The following is a 21,266-nucleotide window of genomic DNA, read 5'->3' as shown; positions in this document are numbered from 1 at the left end:
CTCCCTACACTGTCCCAGTGGTGCCATTCCCTCGCCACCTCTCAGGAACCCATAAGCTACTGTAGTCTGGTCCATTGGTCTATTTTACATATTCATCACATTGAGCGTTATACAGCCAGACGCTCTAAGCTGCCGTACCGATGGCTTATCGGCCGGAGCCAAACGGAACACTCAGCACCCTAGTGACGGGAACCAGTAATGAGGAATCTCCAAGGGAAGCAATTAATGGGAACAGACCAGGGGAAGTGAAACGTTTGATGTGGTCTGACCCAAGAGGGGACCCAGAAGCGGGTTGGGGTTGGGGTTGGGGCGGGGGGTGGAACTGGGGTTGTGTGAAGTTGGTGATATGGTGGATGTGGATATGGGTTGGGTCAAGTGGAGGCAGGTTGAGTTGGGACCCAGAAGCAGTAGGGGGTGACCTGGGGGAGGGGGGTCGATGACATGGGGCTACATAAGGTTGAGGATGTGGGTGTAGTGAATATGAACGGTATGTGGATGTGGGTGAGGTGGGTGTGGATAAGGTGGATATGGGATGTGGATGTGGATGTGGGTGAGGTTCACCACCTCTTCACCACCTCCAATGTCTTGAACTGTCTTTCCACTAGTCACTTTACATTTGTCTTCTGCCTCACTGTTTGCGTGCTGTATTAGCACATATGCACCTCCATGCCACATACCTTTCTTAATATAGTTATTTATATATAGATATATAGAATTTATTCTTGCACTGTTGCACTGTTTGACTTACTCATTTGCACCATCACCATAACATTCATTCACACAGAGCACCTTACCTTACCTTATGCACTGAGAACCACAGGCTCAGTCCCTGCTTCAGTCATTGCAAGCACACCTGATTGATTATTCACACTATGTGGATACTGTTTTTTAGAATTGATTTTGATTAAGTTTTATTTAGTATAATTTGTATTTTGTATATTTAGTATATTCTTTATCTTCTACAGTCCTTATTGCTTAGTTGTGTTTTTTATATTATATATAATATAATATAAAAATGTTTTACTTTTTCTGCTGTTATTGAATGTGTGTGTGTGTTGTCTGTATGCTACTATGACCTTGAATTTCCCCTAGGGATCAATAAAGTATATCTATCTATCTATCTATCTATCTATCTATCTATCTATCTATCTATCTATCCATCTATCTATATGGGATGTGGGTGAGGTGGATATGGGACCTTGAATTTCCCCTAGGGATCAATAAAGTATATCTATCTATCTATATGGGATGTGGGTGAGGTGGATATGGGATGTGGGCAAGGTGGATATGGGATGTGGATGTGGGTGAGGTGGATATGGGATGTGGATGTGGGTGGTGTGGATATGGTGGGGATTTGGGCGAGGTGGATATAGTGGGGATGTGGGTGAGGTGGATATGGGATGTGGGCAAGGTGGATATGGGATGTGGATGTAGGTGAGGTGGATATGGGATGTGGATGTGGGTGGGGTGGATATGGGATGTGGGCAAGGTGGATATGGGGTGTGGATGTGGGTGAGGTGGATATGGGATGTGGATGTGGGTGGGGTGGATATGGGATGGGGATGTGGGTGGGGTGGATATGGTGAGGATGTGGGTGAGGTGAATATAGGATGTGGATGTGGGTGGGGTGGATATGGGATGGGGATGTGGGTGAGGTGGATATGGTGGGGATGTGGGTGAGGTGGATATGGGATGTGGATGTGGGTGGGGTGGATATGGGATGTGGATGTGGGTGGGGTGGATATGGTGGGGATGTGGGTGAGGTGGATATAGGATGTGGATGTGGGTGGGGTGGATATGGGATGGGGATGTGGGTGGGGTGGATATGGTGGGGATGTGGGTGAGGTGGATATAGGATGTGGATGTGGGTGAGGTGGATATAGGATGTGGATGTGGGTCAGGCCGGGTCGTACCAGTTGGGCTTGCAGTCTCTGGATCAGCTCGTCCTTCTCCTTCAGCTGCTGCTGCAGAGCCGCCGTGGCCTGGGCCTCCTCCTTCACAGGGTCCTGTGGAGAAACAGCAGAACCTTAGTCCGAGAGCAGGCATGACCATAGATAAATAAACAAATAAATAAACAGGTAAATAACTACCCCATGCTCCACAAGCCTATCCTGCAGGTCAGAAGAAAAGAGGGCAATAAAAATATGATTTGAAGGTGTACAGGGTAGAGTGTGATATGTGTATTGGTCCATTTGAGAGTGTGTGTGCTTGTGTGCACATGCGTGTGTGTGTGTGTGTGTGTGTTGTGTGTGTGTGTGTGTATATATGTTTGCCTGTGTGTATATGTGTGTGCTTGCACATTAAAGTAGCTCCTCCATAAACTTCATGTCAGCGAGCCCTATTTTCCCACGACCTTCATTTGTAAGCAAACCAGGGTGAGTGGAGAACGAGAGGGAGTGGTGGGTGGGGGAGTGTATTGAAGGGGTGTGGGGGGGGGGGGTCATAGTTGTTGTGGGCTGCTCCAAGGGCAGCTCTGAAGGACTGAAAGAGAGAGAGAGAGAGAGAGAGAGAGAGAGAGGGAGAAAAGAGAGACACGGGAGCTGTGCATATCCACACGGCGCCACAAGGCACTCTCACTGGACGTACTCAGCAGAGCGAGCCAAGCTGAACAGACACACACTCACACACACACAGCACTCTGAGTCAGGGTAGACTGAACGCGCGTGTGTGTGTGTGTGTGTATGTGACACAGAAACAAAATAATATAACCTCAGTGGAATATGTATTCAGACAGCACAAGGCAAGACCTCAGATGCAGACCTCAGATGTTGGAATCCCATACTGGAGGGCTGGAGGTGTTGCGAGAGTTCAGAATCCAAATGAGAAATCTGACGATGGGCCCAAGAGATGTGTTAGTGTTTCAAAGTACTGAAGAGCTTGGGAGCTGCTTGGAGCAGGAGCAATATGGAGCGTTCTTTCCCCTCAGAATCTGTATTTCTTTCCCCAACTCTCTCTCTCTCACACACACACACACACACACACACACACACACACATCCAATTGTCTCTGTGACTACATTATTTATTGATGAGCAAGTGCATTAAAATTAAATCAGGCATATTGTACAGGCCTGCCACCAAGTATGTACAGGACATCCCTGTTTGACTGTTTCCATAATAAAGCCACAGCATCTGCCCTATCAGAAAGTCATGTCCTGAAGAGGTCACCGAGTAAACAGGAAAATATAGCGCCCCCCCCTAATTCCCAGCCCAGGGGGAAACGTTTAATTATATCTTAATTATAGATGTTCACCAAGAGGCACTTTATCTCCACATTAGCATGTAGGACCTCGGGAGGGCTGCGCGGGTCACAGTCACAGCGATGAAGACACACGCACACACACACGTGGGGTGGAGCCAAGCGCAGATCCCACAAGTCCACCCCCGACACACACACACACACACACACACCACACACACACACACACACACACACACACACACACACACACACGCGCACACACACACATGCACACACACGCATGCACACACACGCATGCACACACACGCACACACACCCTCTTTACACGCAGCATGAGAAGACCCAGAGAACACCCGACGGCTTCAAACGCGCTTCTAACATGCTTTGTTTCATCCTGCGTGGCTCGTGGTGAGATTAAAGGCAGCGAGCTGTGTGTTACATACAGGACGAGTTCCCTACATAGACAGAAAAAAAAAAGAAATCAATGGGCAGCAAATAAGGGGAGGAAGAAGCCTCGAGATGCTCAGATTCTACATGCTACAAAGAAGCGTCTTCCAAATGAAGAACGTGCTTTGATAGAAACTTGTACCATGATGGTACATCGTGTATGTGTCTGATGTATCTGTTCTCTTCAATGGTGAATTTTGAGGCCTCTAGGGTCCAAAAGGATAAAACTAAACAAAATGAAATGATACGAGTCTCCCGCTAACTGAGCTGACTGAGCAAACCATGATCAATAAAAACCAACACTCTTCCCCTTCACAAACAAGACAGCAGAAACACCCATGTTTCATTACATCAAGGGGCAGATGGGATGGGCAAGCTAGGCTCTCTGATACCTTAATCACCTTCCTAAGGAGTGGTCGCGCATTGAGCAGCTCAGTTACCCTGGCCTCAACTGAAGCGAATTCCGCCACGGTAAAGTGTCTTTCCACGGTCGCTAATTACACAACGTGGCGCAAACAAGTGTTCACTAAACAGAAGTTTTTTGGACCAAAGTAGGACGCGCGATGACACCGTTTCGTCTCAGGTGGATACCGGGCCAGCTTTATTTTTAAAAAGAACTCGGATTTTCTGGAACAGCAGGGACAAGTAAGAGCCCCTCCCACTTTCTCCCCCTCTCCTTCTCCCTCCCTCTCTCTCTCTCTTTCTCCCTCCCTCCCATCCTCTATCCCTCCCTGTCATCCAACACAATGTCAGATGCATGGGCTCCTATTCTGAGCTCCTGCTCCAATGGCTCCGTGCGGAGAGAGTGGAGGCGCGTACGTGCGGGGCGGCCTCGGGAATATCACATGCCTCTCTTCTGCGGCGGCGGCGCTGACGGAGGCTGCTGGTGTTGGGAGCTGCTGCTGAGGCTGGGAGCTGCGTCGCCCTGCTCCATGTAGGTCAGTAAGGAGGACACAGTGGCAGACCTCGTTTCCATCGCACGCCGTAGGATTTTTTTAAACTGAAGAGCGAGCGCATGACAAAAAAAATAATAATTATAATCTGCACAGTGACAGCGACAAAAATGAAAAAAAAAAAGTACTAGGCTGAAAAAACTAAGGCTAAAACAGTAACACTTTTTTTTTATTTAAATGGAGAGGTATCTCTAGGGGATTAGAGTCCATAATCGCGTAAAGACGTATTCACTGACAGCTTATTGTTGAGAGTGTCTCTCTCAAGTTAGCTTTGCTGCGCAAAAAAGAGCAGGCTCTGATCAGAAGCAGCAGGCCCGGCCATGATCAAGCAGGGTCATGAATAAGGGTCATTCAGCAAAATACAATGAGCCAGTTCAGACGACTGAATACAAAGAACAAAAAAGCAACACACAACTAACTTAAGAAGTTTTTACTTGGTGCAAACAAAAACATATATTTGTGTGCTCCGGTTCTTTCTTTGGGTTCAGTGATCTGAAGCCGTCCATTGTATTTAGCTAATCTTACTGTCCTGTTCTGTGAGCATCGACCTCCAGTTGCGGAGGGGCTACCATGCAAGGGATTCCTTTATCATTCATTCTGCCTCTATATGAAGCTTGGTTCGTCTTGTCAACCGTCGATCGTTTTCTATTGTGGCCCCCTTCTGAGAAGAGTACATAGTGCTTCAAAGACATCCTTTAATCAAAGCCCTGGATACAATTAAATCAGAGGCTCAGGTCCTGGGTGTCACATTTTGGCAAACACTCTATCAGAACTAGGCAATTCAGGAATAAAAAGAGGTTGAAGAGACCGTTGAAACACAGGTAATCTGCTGTAATGAAATAAACCGTATCATGCAATTACCTTGAAGGGGAGCGACTTCTCACTGCAGGGGCTTATGGGTAGGGAGTGGAGGCTACTGGCTGGACTGGTGTCAGTGCTCTGTAAAACAAGACGCGGCACAGTTACATGCAAATGCACATTCTTTTCAACTTGACAGACATCTGCATTCTCAAGCCAGAGTAAACTTGATGCAAGCTTACATACTGCCAGAAAACTGTGAAAGTATCTAGGTCAAAGGGTCTGTTGGCATAACTGTAGGTAATTGATGAAGAACATTTGAAGAGTTTGGTTCCAAAATGCTATATCTCTGTTTTTAAAACATTAAATTAGTCATGCCATATAATTGTGTATTTCAGGTAATATCAGTGAAACTGCAGTTGTGTTGTTTTGATTGAGTAAAGATATATCAAATAGCAATACCCAATTACAGTTCTACTGAAATTACTTGGAAAAAATGTTCTCCCAGATACCGTGATCTCCATTTCAATTATTTTTTTCTCATTCCATTTGTTAGATTGTGTGGATTAATCACGTCAAACCAGGTTTGTCATCCAGCCAAAGTGCAAATGGTACTGTAGTCACAAAGATGATACTGGTCACAAGCATTGAAAAGAACTCGGGCCAAACAAAGTCAGAAAACTTCACCTTTTCCTGTGAGGAAAAATAGCAGCAAAACCCCTCAGTTTTTCGATGCTTTACAGTTAAGATATTTTAAGTTATGGAAGCAAGTCCTAAATGTGTCAGCTTTGATCAATGGCTAACCTACATGGCCGTCTTATGGTCATAAAGGGAAATGTTACCACTGCAGACAAACACACACACACACACACACACACACACACACACACACACACACACACACACACTAAGGGCCTATTTGAGGGCTGTAGTAAAAAAAAATGCAGCAAAACCTCAGAATCCAAAATGTCAGGATTTGTGATTCACTGAAGGGCTCATTTAATTTATTATCATAACAATATACTTAGTTATAGGACAGTGTAAGACAGTTGTATGGTATGATACAGTATGACTGAATACATTATTGTCAGCACCATAGTAATGATTTAGGGTGCTTTCATACCTATTTTGTTCTGGATCATGGGCTGATGGACACACACACACACACCCACACACACACACACACACACACACACACACACACACACACACACACGCACACACACGCACACACACGCACACACGCACACCCACACTACCCTTGTGACTACCAAAAATGGTGTTCATGTTCTACTGTTCAACTTCAGATGAAAAACAAGAAATTATCAAGAAATGAAAGTTCACTTAAAACGTCTTATACGTATGACTAGTGATGGGGACGAGACCGCCTATGCCGAGTCCGAGTCAAGACCGAGTCTTTGAAGGGTCGAGACCGAGTCGAGACCGAGTCCGTTGGTTTTCAAATACAGTCGAGTCCGAGTCAAGACCGAGTCTTTGAGGAAGCAAGTCCGAGTCGAGACCGAGTCCTTTAGCAGTCGAGACCGAGTCGAGACTAAGACCATAAAAACATGTCAGTTTTCATATTCATGATTTAATATCACCCCAGTTAATAATCAACAGTTAGGCCTACAGACGGCAGTATCTTTGCATTGCACCATGGGATGTCATTGTAAAATAATGCCCGTCAACATTGCATTTTATTATTATTGTTGTTATGTGTGAACATAAAAAAATGCGTTGGTCTCGATGACTCGGTCTGAAATTACGAGTCCTTCTCCTCCCACTGTGGTCCGAGACCGAGTCAAGACCGAGTCTTTGAAGAAACAAGTCCGAGACGAGTCCAAGAAAGCAGAAATCGGTCTCGAGACCGGTCTCGAGTACTACGTCACTACGTATGACTAAACATAGCATTTGCCGTCAATCCTCATTTTGTTCCTAGTTCACAACATTCATAGTTTTACATCATTCCAAGTTCAAAGCGAATTTGCATATATTTGCATATTGTAACATTCCCAGTAAATGTGCTGTTCTTGTTGTCTGTTCACCACTGAGCATGGCATCTGAGGGATTAAATATGGGGTTTTCCTGGATCATGTGGGTGTTTCCACACAAAATCTGCATATACTAGTGCAGTGGACATACAAAATGTGCAGTGTGATTCAGCGTGACAAACGTTTGTACTATTTTTGATGGTTGTTTAACATTGTCTAGTAGTGAATTTCCAGACTTTTGCATTGACGTTAATTCACTAGGTGGTACTGCTCAACAAATGAGTCACGACGAGTTAACAGTGGCCAACATACCATAACAATTCCTTATATATTTGTATTTAAATATCTATTTACTTGTTATTGACACATCCACCTAGGGACGCAAAGCTCTCATTTCTTATGAGTCATATGAGGCTCCACACGCAGCAAGTTTCACATGGATGAGTGACATTGGTGCAGCGGCAGTAATATTAAGACACCAACTTCGTTCACAGTTTTACCTGCGGTGGGTGGCGAAGCTCATTTAATGACCTCTAATGTTTAAATGTGATTACTTTCTGTGGCATTCTATCTGTTCATATCCAGTTCCAGTCTAAAAGGACCCTGCTTTGCTCCTTCCTGGATTAGACAGAGATGAAATGGCAGAGAGAGAATAAAGCGAGGGAGCTCAATATCAGGAGGGTCAGGCAATAAAATGCAGAGTGAAGTAACAAGTTATTGTAATTCTTGTTAGTGAGTGGTTTACATACGGTGATGGAAGGCAGTGCACATTTGCAATTTAATGAGAGCGCGGAGTCGGCGAAGAGGGCAAACAATTTTCTCTTTAATATTCATACTCTTCTGCTGTGTGCTGCCCCCTAGACCTTCCGTGTGGCCTGTAATTGTTATCTCAGGGCTCCCTTACAGGGAAGGTTACAGCGTTTTTTAAGGGGCCAAGACAAAAGAAGACATCTCTCTGACAGTTCTGTTCATTTAGGAAATCTGGTTGAAAGCTCTGTGTTGTTTTGCAGACACAGATGCTATGGACTTGACAGACAACAAAGCTGTTGTTTTTTGATTGTAGTCAGTCAATGCCCCACGCTTGGCAAACCAGCTCCTTCATACTCCATACTTCCGGAGTATTTTTTTATTTATTTTTGTAGTGATCAAAGATGAGAACACCAATGGCACAATCAAATATTGTGTTGTGTTTTGCCAAAAGCTCAAGAAAAGATTTCTTCTTGCAACTTTTTGTTGAGCGAAGAGAAAGACTTCTTATGAATACATATTTCACTTGGTGGGCACCACTGCTTCAGTCTTTTTTTTTCCTACAACGCAGCCAGATACACTGAACCTTCTTAACCTAAAGCACAAAGAGCCCCTAGTCAAATGAAACAATAAGTCAACACTAAGCACACCTTAAATCGGAAAATAGCATTTTCATCAATTGACCAGGGGATGTCATTAAATTACCGAAATACCAAACATTTACGCCTGATAAAATGAATCCATTAATGAAATTAACAAGCATTTTAGACTAACATTCAGCCTGCGTACCACTTATTTGGCCTCCTCAAAAGTTTTCACTTCTGGTAAAAACACTGCTGAGAGAGTGTGGCCGGAGAATGGGCCTTCATGCATAATTTACAAGTCTGGGCTCGGGAGAAGCAGTCCTGCAATGTTACCCTGTTGGATTAGGTTAACCCATCTCAGCCAAAAGGCAAAACCACCCATGAGCTACTTCTCTAGGATCTCTCCAATTAACTGTCTAGACAGAGGTGTAGACAGGAGGAAATCAAGAGGATTTCTTTTCTTTACTCCTCCCTCTGCTGCCATGCTATTGTTTGTTTATTAAGTCTGAGGAAAGCTAGAACATATGACTGCATAGAGCACAACAACTTCTAAAGAGAAAACTTCTACTTTTCTTGGAAATCGTGAGCATTTGGAAGCACACACAGGTGGCTGTGACTTCAATTGCATGCGAAAAGCTACGCTTCCACATTGCATTCAAGCGGGAAAATAGGCCCTAAATTCCTTTCAAAACAAAAACAAACAAACAAACAAAAACTACTGGAGGCAGGGCGAGCAGATCTGCCAGTGTGTCGTCTGCTTTAAGCTACAGTAAATATCTGTGAGCCAGCATCGAAACAGAGGCGCTAATGCCAAGATCAGCTGAAATGAAGCCTGGGTGAAATGAAATGGAGATTATTTGTTTGCCACCTGGGAAGTGAGTGAGTGAGTGTGTGTAAGTGCGTGTGTATGTGTGTGTGTGTGTGTGTGTGTGTGTGTGTGTGTGGTTGCGTGTTTTCCGAGATGAGAGCTCTTCTGTGTTTGCGGCTCCTCATTTTAGGGCGTTATGCATCCACGCAAATTAAGTTAGAGAACGGGTGTGCCAAAATAAGATCTGGGAGCGGCGCACGGTCGGAAAAGAAGGCCCTCGACACATCAGGGATGCAACGCGGAGGCGTTGCCAAACAACCACTGTGTTTTTAAATTGAGCTCTCCGGCTGCTTTTTAAACATGGCATCAGGACCACGCCGGCTGGCACAAATCGCTCTTCCGCTCGCTCCCTCCACCCACTACACCCCCCCACCCCACCCCACACCAACACCACAGCAACACCACAGCCACCGCGGATAACAGAAGCAAGATGAGGGTCAAGACATTTCTCCTGCACCCACAGAGCAGTGCAGCACAAAGCCACACACAGCCACACACACAGACAATAGGACACACACACACACAGACAAAAGGACACACACACATACATGCTGCACACGCAAGCTAACACACACTATCAAAGCTATTCTGGCAAAAATTAAATTTGGACAATTCTTTTTGTATGAAGTTTCCAGCAAATACATCCTCCCACCCAAAAGTTTGCGCTTTAAGTTGAAAGCATGTTTCCCTTCCCTATGCTCTAATCTTCCATGTTTGTGTAGCGCCTGAATCAGGGATTAGCAAATTGAGATTCACACACGACGCCTCTGTCTGTCTGCGCTGGATACTAGTATATGTAAATACTGAAGCTACAGTACAATGTATAGCATGTGATGTGAGCCATATGCCTTTAAGTGTGCTTGAGGGGCCTTCTGCATGATCTGTTTGCTTGTTTGTGTATGTAATATATGTACCGTTTGTTTGTTTAGGTATGTAATTATGTACTGTTTGTTTGTCTGTGTGTGTAAGTAAGTAATGGATAGGTGCAGTTGTGTCTATAACTCGTAGTCCACAAGGTTGTTCTCGTCCCTTTGCACTGTGTGGTTTCATATTTCACTGCATCTGTGTCTATGTGTCTGTGTCTATGTGTCTGTCTCTGTGTTTATGTGTCTGTGAATGTGGGAGAGATAGATGGACCGAGAAACAAAGAAACAGAGAAAGAGAGAGCGAGAGGGAGAGAGAGTGGGAAGAGAAAGAGAGAAATCCATGCTTCCACTTGTGCGTGACACCTGTAAGCGATGTGTGTATGTCCCGCTGCGCTGCACGGTGCGGCGCAGTGTGTGTGTCGAGGGTGTGTGGCGCGTGGCGCGTGGCGTGTGGCGCGGGGGCGTTACCTCCTGCAGGGTGCGGCGCAGGCGCAGCAGCAGGGTCTTGACGGCGGTGCAGTCCTGCTGCATGAGCCTCAGGGGCAGAGCCTCCAGCCCCGGCAGCTCGTCCTCCCGCGCCAGCAGTGATGACAAGGGCCTCAGCTCCCTGCTCTCACACACACACACACACACACACACACACACACACACACACACAAAGACACAAAGACACATGAAATAAGCTCTTTACCAGGGGAAATACAAACACAGAAGGAGCGAAAATGTGCTTTCTGTCGTTCCTGCAAACCTTTGTTTTGTTGTTTGTGGTTGTTTGTTTGTGTTTGTGTTTCAGCCGGGCGACAGCTTGTGCATGAGACATTTTCTGTGTCTAAGAGAAATGGACTTCTGGGGCTCCGGAGGTGGACTGAAGTACCTGCTTGCGCTGCCGAGGTCCCCTGGCATGGGACCCAACTCCTTAAAAACTCTAGTACAGCTCAAATGAACCAGATGCTTTCCAGGCTTACTTAGTCACTATCGATAAAACTGTCTGCTGAATGGCCAAATGAAGGTTATGGACACATGTAGAATTTGGAAGTTATACCAGTAATTCTAATTATACGCTTTAATATAACATTATGTGCTTTGTGATCAATGAAACACAGTGCTATGCCTTAAGGCGGATGCTGCATTATTTTTACCTCATACATTTCGCCAACTCAGGTGCTGCAATTTGCAACAGTGCTGAAACAGTAATATTTCACTTTGATCTCCATCAATAGAACATTTCACATGACCACAATATAGGGTTTAAATTACCATCTTGATGACTTGGCACGCTGTTACACTTATTGCAGTCAGGGCCAAAACTAAGCACAAGGTCTGTGAGAGAACCCTGGGCTTATTCTCTTTATATTCCTGCTCAATCTGATTTAGGGTGCGTCACTCTCCACTGATCTCTGCTCTAAGCATGTTCATTAGAGGGATAAGAATTGGTGGAAGACACTCAGAATGTCCCTCTAAACTGTTTTGCAGGTAGGAAAATCAATAGAAAATTGATCTTTTCTGTCCATATTGATTTGAGTGTGGGGGGAAGGGTTGGGCACTGCCCCCTCTAAAGCTCCATCCCATGTCTCAGACATGAGGGGCCTGGCAACAGCGTTTGGTTACACACCTTAGAGCAGTCGGCCAGAAAGCTCTCAACTGCGGCTTGGTGCAGTGCGGATATGCTGTAACAGGTGAATAAAAACATCGATAGCCCCTTGGATCACATTCATTCATTGCCAAGAGCAAAATAAACAAGATTTTTTTTTTTACGTGGCAGCATCAATACAAGCAATGTTTACAATTTGATCCAATCAAGCTTGACAAACAATGAGTTAAATCAGTTGTCCCCCCTTTCCTTTCACCTAATAAAGTGGAGCGACCATGAAAGTGTCCAGGACATTGCATTTAAACTACTCGGATGGAACACTATCACTACTATCAAGCCAATAAAACATGCAGTGGCTAATTGTTTTCATTCTCTCTCTGGCAGTCAGATACCTTCACCTGCTACAGTCTTTGAAATTCAGAATCACCAACTAATTACTCATGATCAAGAGCAAAGACTGTAATCTTGTTAATCAGACTAACAACACGAGGCAAGCTTTATTGGGAGAGAAGTGTCTAATTCCAATATTCCCCTTACACAACCGCAATTAAGATTTTTTCTTTGATTTTACATACACACATTTGCATTTGAATCATTAAATGTGTTATATATCAAGGGCCCTATCATGACATTCTAAAGTGCATCGTCACTCGTCAAAAGTCTATTCAAATTTAGTAGGATGTCCAGTTAACATTGGGAGGGGTTTCGTTATCAAACGTGGAGCGCATGGCGCAACAAGGTGTTCCTAGGTCTTTTAATCAGTCATATGGGTGTGTTTGGGGCGTAACATCATTGACATCTTGAGAATGGCATCTGTCATTCCCTTTAACGGCGCAAAGCGCGATATGTCAAATAAATGCATCGGTATTTTGGCATTCAACGGCACATTTGAAGGAGGCTGCTTGCGAGACCATATGGAATAGTCATTCTTAAACCATGCTTTACTAAAACCTAGCATAGCCTTCACGCATTTGCACTCGTCTATTATTTGAACTCATTGGCAAAGTGAAACTAACTTCACCAAGGTGTCAGTCAACGACAAGACAGTTATGTGCAGTTACTTTCACTATTGACTGACAATGGGCTACCATCGAAAACATAGGCTGGAAAAAGCAACATTTACCCTAATATTGCTCAAATGACTGAATAAAACAACATTTATCCTGCAGAGGAGTTGCTTATATCTCGTGACAGTGCGTCTTCAAGCTGTGCTCCATACGTGTCTCTCGCCTCTCCCCTAATCACTTTTAACCGTCATTACCAATTTGCAAATGATGGTGAATAACTACTCATCATGAGATGTACAGTATTTCGTAATATCTTTATTCTAATTATGTTTCCCATTGTAATTGTGCAATTTGTAATGTTTTGCATGGACATTTGCTGGTGTGCGTTCATGAATGATAGAAGGTGCACCTATCAATATGACTGTTGACAATGCGCTCTTAAAATAACATATAAACAACTCACCATAGACTTTTGACCAGGTGTACAATAGCGATTTTTAGACAATGCGCCAGGCCCCTCCCTAGGTTGTTAATTGCCACACCCCTGGGCGCATTGTTTAAAAAATAAACACACAAAATACCGAATTAAACTTTACGCGGGTGGAAAACGAGTTTTACGCCATGCGCCAGTGTGCAAAATACAGCCCCAAGTGCCTTAAAACCAAGAAAAAAAAGATGATTAATAGGCCTCCAAAGAAAGAACAGTAAGTGTGGCGAAACAATAACTTTCAATTCTTGACAGACTGGATAGTGGTGGGAAGTTGTGAAAATGTGCAATAAAAGCACAAGAGGACATAACTAACAAGTATAGGTGAAATACTGTATGGTTTCCGCAACGGCTTGACAAAAAAAAGGAATTGAGGAGAAAAAATAAGTTATCCGATGTGTGTGAGTGTTCCAGGTAGACTTGTCATTTTCCCAGAGAATATTCAGCCGATCACATGGAGTAAGAGAACAGCATACCACAGGTCACCCAGCACTAGTAACCGATTGTTAGGAGTTCACAGGTAGTGAGGTAGCTCACTCACTGACACAGGTGAGGATCAGTAGAAAGCTGTCGTTTCAGTGAGTGCTTTGCATCTCATATTTTGAAACCACAAAATAATTGTTTCCAGGAAGATTGCAGACAAACGTTTTTACGCTGAAAATTAAATCAAGGTATGATCCCATAGTATGAGGAGATAATTCTGGCAAACATCAAAGAAAATTCAGCAGGTCTGCAAATATCAAGAGGATCCTCTTCCATGACTAAGATTACACTTCATTATTATAAGAACAAAGGACACAGTTCATTATTCCATATCGGGGATTACCATCACAGATATCATTTGGCTGCACAGTTTGATACAAATCTCTCATCAAGTGTTCCTCATTGAAAATTGTGTCCATGCACAATTTTCGAGAGCATCACTTGAAAATTCAGTCAGACTCGGGGTCTAACAACGTTGATTACACCCACGCTGACAAATCTATCCAGAGATTTCTCTGTCCTCCACATAACAAGCAAATGGAAATGCTTCTCTGGGGGGAATTCAATAACTTGCGATTTGCAATATTATGGTGCAAAGCGAGAGAGAAAAGAGTGAATATCCATCAAATAACCTTCAGAAATCAGTTTGGGTTGGATTTAAAAACCAATCAATCAGCTAAGAATAGGGTGGTTTCAATTCCTTCACATCTTCAAAAGGCACAACCTATAATATGGAAAAATACAGAAAGGTGCAGCGCTGGGAAGTTGTGCCTATCCCGCACAATTGATTCTGTTCGAAAATCAAATAAATAAGGAAGCAGCACTCGTGAACAGGGAGGTCCGTGCCGAGCGAACTTTAACTTCTTGTTTGTAAACAGAGCCGATAAAAATGAGAGTAACAATTCCCTAGGGGGTCTCAAACAAATAAAAGCTGACAAATGCTAAGGCTACATTATATATCACCCAACGTTGTACACACTTCAAGGCCTACAGTGGTTCCATCTCATTTATGGTGGTTAGGGAGGTTTAAATTCATCCTGTGGCCTCTCCTCACGTGAGGATAAAGGGTGTCCTTTAATAAATGATTGCGGAAATTTACTGCTAGTGTCAAAGAGGCGCTCACTTATCCCCCACCCGTTTGAGGGCAAAATAACTTAACTCCAGACACCACAAAGGGCTGAGTCTCCTCAGCAAAGTGCATGGTAATTGAGTCCTTGGAGCTATAGTAGGCGGAAGAATTAGTCAGCACAATAACTAGAGGAGATTGATTCTGACAGGGAGGCTTTAGCAGACTGCTAAAGAGCCGATTTCTCCTGACTTGGTTGGCTGTGCCACTGCCGCTACCACCACTACTACTTGCCTCGGGTTTAATTACTTAGCAGGTCTGCAGGTGCTCTCCTGACACAATATTCATGGCGACACCCAGGGCTGACGAGACCCTTCTTTCGATTACCCAAAAGCCCCCCACCTTCCAGCCACAAACACGCCGATTGCAGGAACGCACCCATATAATAATAATAAAACACATGGGGCTGTCTTAAAACTTCACTTGTAGTGTTGCAGTAAAGTTTGTGATTACATCCCCATAAGCCACTGGTCTTACAGTGCAGTTCTCAGTGGACAGTAAAGCCGATGCAGACAAGTCTTTCCTGCAATGCTGCAGATCTCGCATATGTTTGTGTCAAATTCAATTTGCTAAAAGAGCGCTCTGCACTTGTGATGGTAGATGGAATTGTCAGAAGTGCTTGTCATGGGAAGCCTGTGTTTGGACAAGCAGTCTTCACGTCTCAGTCAACTCTGTCAACTCAGAAGACTGTAATGTACTCCGTCAACTCAAAGGACTTTCCTCTGCATTGTCTGCCTCTCTTCTCGTGTTCTCCAGGTGGCATTTACGCTCTTTTCATTTTTTTTGGGTACCTGTTTCTTAAGGTAAGAGACCCCAACACTAACTGAGGACTGACCATGGGACAATGAGGTAAGCAAGGAAGACATTAATTATTAGTCGTCCTCAGGAAAGATATATATCGAGGAGAATACACCATTAACTTGCACTTTCTGTCCCTACCTCAAAGCATGGAATTCAGACACAAAGGGCTTCTACAAAAAGGCACGATTAATGCCCTGCAATTTTATTTTTATTTTTCTGGTGCCCCTTAGGATCAGGCGTGAGTCCGTCATTGCTCCTTTTCTCCACTGGCCCCTCTGGCCCACAGCACCAGAAACATTACTATTGGGATGCGGGTACCGTTACTAAGTAACTGCTCTACATGGTCAAACTGTATCTTTTTAGATAGCTAGGGCCTCACAGGCGTGTTTTGGGTTGAGCACTAAGATCTCTGAGATTTGAGCATATTACACCAAGAGCATACATTTTTACACTTTTTTCCCCCTCTAGTTAAATTCTGTTTTGAAGATATGACCACCGCAATTTTCCTGTCAACAACTCAACATGTGAGGAAGACAGGCTCAATGAAAACATCTTTAGCCGTCTAGTCAACAGGCAGCTGATCTTAGGTGTCATTAACCAATTAGGTGTGGATTAATTAGGTGTGTTTAAGGTTGGACAGCCTGTGGAATCTGTTAAGCTGTTGCTTTTCACCTTGTTTGGGATTTAAGGCCACATCAAGTCTTTTCCCGACTAACAATGTGTTGCTCACATGGTTACCGAAGTGCTGGCTTTGTCTTGTGTGCGCGTGCATGACATTTCCAAAGATCCCACAGGAAATGTCTTGTTTTCTCACACCTCTTCCTCACCTGCTGTCTTGTCAGTACTTTAAGTGCTTATTGTACCGCTGCCAAGCCAACCTTGTAATTTACCTTTAAGTCTGAATGCACTATTTACCTGGTAACGAGGCAAGCGTATGCAGCAGTCATCATCACACTAAGCACTAGCTGCAAAAGAGATTTATGGCTCCGAGTGGCAACAGCCAAAGATTTTCTCTCACATGGCCCAGGTATTTCCGAACATTATAAAGTTAAGGTCAGCACACTGTGGCCCTAAGATTCACTCCATGGCTCTGGGCCATTACCTTTGAAGTGCACCGTGCCTGATAAAAAAATAAAAAAAGCCTGGGGGTGCCGCTTCACCACTCTCTCCATCATATACGCTGGAAGGGAGGAGAGGCAGAGGGAGAGGTTTGGGAGAGAGAGGGAGAGATTTGGGAGGGAGGGAGGGAGAAGGAGCTGGAGAGAAAGAGTTTTGGGAGAGAGCTGCGGGATGGGATGGGTTGGGTTGGGATGCAAGCCTCTCTGTCCGAGCCTTCTCTAGGAGCGTGGCTGGCAAGGCCAAAACCCTAACCGCCGACGGGCCAAATGGGCAGTTTGGTGGACGGAGCCGCTGCTTTTACAAGATAACCCCCAACCACCACCAAGCATGAGTGCCTGACTGCCAGTGGTTGGGCAGCAACAGAAGTGCAAGCGGAGAGGGAGGAAGTGGAAGCGTGTTCTACTTGGTTGATTGGTAATTTGAGCCGAAAGCCCCTTTTTGTTTTTCAAATGCTGGCACTCCATTGTGCCTTAATAAAGCATCCGTTTTCGATGGACCACACTCTGAGCTGGAGAGGCTCCGAGATAGATGCTGCCAGGCGGTGGTCTGCCTGCCACACAGGCCCTCGTTGTCTTTATGCCAGTGAAGTACAGGAAGAAGAACAGGTAAGAGGAGTGCCTGAAAGCCCAAATATCAAGTACTAAAGTGAAAACGTCACATTGTCCTGGCAACCAGATTTTTTGTTCTAAACAACCGAACCAGAGATGGCATTTTCCATTGCTTCGCTGTGTTCTTCCTTTTAAAACAAGAATAAATCAATTTCAAGTGGTGAAAATCACTAGATCGAAACATGTGAGGCTTTTATGTATTTATACAGGGTATTAAAAGGAAAAGTTTGCGCTAGTATGAAAGATAAAGTTTATAACGTAACGATACATTTGCCTAATCTGTTCTGATTACATAACGTTATTACTGTCAACCGAGGTGGCTTCAGACACTTTTTTTAAAAAAATGGAATTTATTTACAAACCTGAAAAAAAATTGCCAAGTAGGCTATGAGACTCTGACTGATGATTGCATTTAGGAAGCATTGCACCATGTTGACAGCGGTTTACACCACGTTAGTTTCAGTTTTTAAAAAAAAAAAAAATGAAGATGATCTAAATGAAGACGATCTATCCTCAATAATTGCTTCAATTTGCAAAAAAAACTGTTCCTTTTCTATAAAACTTTGGTCTGGAACAGTATTTCACGTTGTTAATTTGGTTTGTGTAAAACAGAAAATTGGTTGCTACGGAAACGTGATGTCACACTTTAGTACTGTATTCCTTAGTCAGCAGAGGCCCCCACTCCTCCTTGTACCCGCGCCTCATACCTGTCACAGGTTTGTTGATGCCCGCAGGGGGTTCACGGCGTATTTAGATGCGCCCTCATGCATGTTAATACCGCCATCTGCTTTAGGTCTTTTATGTCTGCCCCGAGTCTGTTATTTTTTTCTTTCCCCTTTTTTCTGTTTCGACTCTCCATCAACAGCTCTCAGCCTGCACCGTTGGAGGTCTCATGTTATTACTGCGATGGCGTATACCGGTGCCCCGGTCTGGCATCTATCAGTTTTAATATATGCTCTCAGCTGGGTTGCTCTCCGCTTGCCACTTTTGTGTTGGGCTATTAGTGCAGAAATTCCCATCAGGCGCCTTCCATGATGGCCCTGATTATGATCACTATTAGCATTTCCCTGCTCTTCCCTTTGATGTATCATTACATATTCATATCACATGAAAGAGGGGGGAAAAATGGCACCAGTTTATGACAACAGTGGTTCGACAGTTGCCACCTATGTTTGCATACATCTATTGTCTTTGATGTTCATGTAAACCTACAAAAAGAACTATGGTCATAATGACACAGACATCACTGACTGGAGAGATGTTTTTTACAGCCTCTTGCCCACCCCCCCCCCCCACCCCCCCACACACACGCGCCTATGTTTTAAAGCTGCAGTTGGCAAGATTTTTTTGATCATATTCACTGAAACCGACACTATACTCTGACAGAACAACATAAATCAGCCGGTTTTAGAAAAAAACCCACACTTCTACCTCCACCTAGAGCCTGTTATTTGTTTTGCAAAAATCCACAGCTCCCGGTTCTTCTGGTCTAATCAGAGCAGGGCTGTGTGAGATCTGACTGTCAACCACAGTCTGGTGCAGTCTGGTGCGCACTGACGAGCACAAACTCGATGAGAGGGTGCTCGGTGGTAGTGGGGGAGGGGCATGAGAGTTGTAAACATTCAAAATTTAGTCTAAGTCCCCTCAATCTGTCAGACTTGCCAACTGCAGCTTTAATTGTCTGTTCATCATCATCTTTGCTTTATTTTATTTTTTTCGCACCCACAGCCCCACGTGCACAAGCATACAAGACCGCAAAGCAACGGCGCTTCCTGTCCATCACCCGCAGCTTAGCAACAGAGAGCTGCCTACCAACAGCAGCACGTTACCTTAGCAACAAAGCACAGTGGAGACACAGCAGCACTGCGAGAAGAGTGAGACAGTCGACAAGTCTTATTGTCTTTCACTGGTTGCCCTTTTTTTCTCTCTTTCTCTCGCTCTCTCTCTCTCTCTATCCCTCTCTCTCCACCCCTCTCTCTCCCCCATCAGATAACAAAGGCACTACTGATGTTGCTCCATGAGTTTTACTACCATTTAAGCACTTTATGTACTTTTTATATCTCTTAAGATTACTCCCGCAATGACTGCACATAAATTTTCACTAACAGCCACAAATAAGCACATGGTCTACCAATGCACCCACTGCTCAAATAATATAACCCTGTTCTCTCTCTCCATCTCTAGAGGCCACTCTTTCTCTTTACCACCCAGAGGGGGGCCAAAACATTTTCAATCCAAATTTTTTATTTTCATTTTTTTTATTTCCTGCCCTTTGACACCCCTCCTGGCGTTTAACGGCTGCTATTTTTATCTTTTATTTCCTGAATTTGAGCCTTTTGCTGCCTCTGCCTCGCATGAGTTAAAAGGTGCTATTCTCCTTTCCCTCCCCCGATTACTTGCTCAGGAGCATATTCCATTTCCTTGAGTTGCCTCTTCGGTCCGCCAGAGGACTGACAGCTTGTCTGAGTTTGGCACAAAAAGTGGGTATATCAGCACCATCTGCTGTGTCACTAATTTCCCAATCAATCACCATGCCACCGCACACCAGTCGCACTGCCCGGCGTGTTGGTGACGCACGTTAGTCAGCGAATCCCGGTGAACACGGCGAGAGCATGGCAGGCACGGGCACTCCACGGGCATGAGATAGATAGAGAGACAGAGAGAAAGAGCGAGAGAGAAGGTCCTCATTCCCACACATCATTAGCTGGGGTTGCAACCTTGTCACGCTTTAGCCGCTGCACTGGCACTGTTAGCATGCCCTGTCAGACAACAGAGTGGGGGTTAATTCCTCACTGATAAGCTGCAATGCAGATGCAATACCAAAACCAATTGAAAGACCTCACTGTTATTGACGTTTTTTTCCCCCGTTTTTTTCTCAAGTACAGGACATGCCTTCAGATGCTTCACAACATGGGCACAGCTCCCCAAAAAAACTCTCCTGATCCTAACATCAAAAAAGGGCACAGTTTTTACTGCTACGATCCAACCTGTGGCATCAAGAGATTTGGCAACACGCTTCTTTCCACCCGGGCAGAGCTGCAATGTTGATGCATAGCTTGCAGTGCAGCAGTGCTGTGCGCCACAGATTTGGCGTCGACTACTAAAAAATGACTTGGCAAAGGCTCCCGGCGCCTGATGGAGCGAAGCAATCACCACCTTTCTGAAGACATGACAAGGCAAAGTTTTACTGCCTCATGACTTTTCATTTCCCATTAAATACCATCACTAGCGTTGAGCGAAGGCATCACCTCCTGAAGGCGTGATGAGGTAAAGCCTTAACTGCTGAATGATTTATCAACACCTATTAAATGCCACCTGATGCAGATGCTCAAATATCAATTTCTAAAACTAACCTTTCCGGTCCTTGATTATGATTGGCTGAATCGTGTTCGATACCGTTGTAAAATCCAACACAAACACACAAACACCTTGACTGCATTTCGTTCTATAGTATACAGTAGTACTGTATCTAACTTCATACAAAAGTTAGAGTGGCTGCATCTTGACGTTGCTTGGCAACCATTCAGATAGAGGAAATATATTTCTAGGCAGAAGAATAATTATCTATAAATAAATTGTTACATTTCTC

General features: G+C 44.4%; 1 protein-coding gene across 2 annotated transcripts in view; it reads right to left on the bottom strand.

The window, feature by feature from the left end:
* The window catches only part of ccser1 (coiled-coil serine-rich protein 1), an 81,243-nt gene that overhangs the window by 34,595 nt on the left and 25,382 nt on the right, over positions 1-21,266 (bottom strand). For both annotated transcript variants that reach the window (XM_076269804.1, XM_076269805.1), the window contains exons 6-8: positions 10,924-11,062; positions 5,463-5,540; positions 1,914-2,006 (exon numbers count right to left, since the gene is read on the bottom strand). In XM_076269804.1, coding sequence (XP_076125919.1) covers positions 1,914-2,006; positions 5,463-5,540; positions 10,924-11,062 — 310 coding nt within the window. The remainder of the gene's footprint in view (positions 1-1,913; positions 2,007-5,462; positions 5,541-10,923; positions 11,063-21,266) is intronic.

Source organism: Alosa pseudoharengus, unplaced genomic scaffold, assembly GCF_046254945.1.
Source record: "Alosa pseudoharengus isolate Yale_2024_CS ecotype anadromous, Long Island Sound unplaced genomic scaffold, YU_APseudo_1.1 YU_APseudo_1.1_scf_6, whole genome shotgun sequence".
NCBI classification, from domain to species: domain Eukaryota; kingdom Metazoa; phylum Chordata; class Actinopteri; order Clupeiformes; family Clupeidae; genus Alosa; species Alosa pseudoharengus.
Note: the sequence above shows the minus strand (reverse complement) of the source record. Positions and strands in the feature narration are given on the sequence as shown.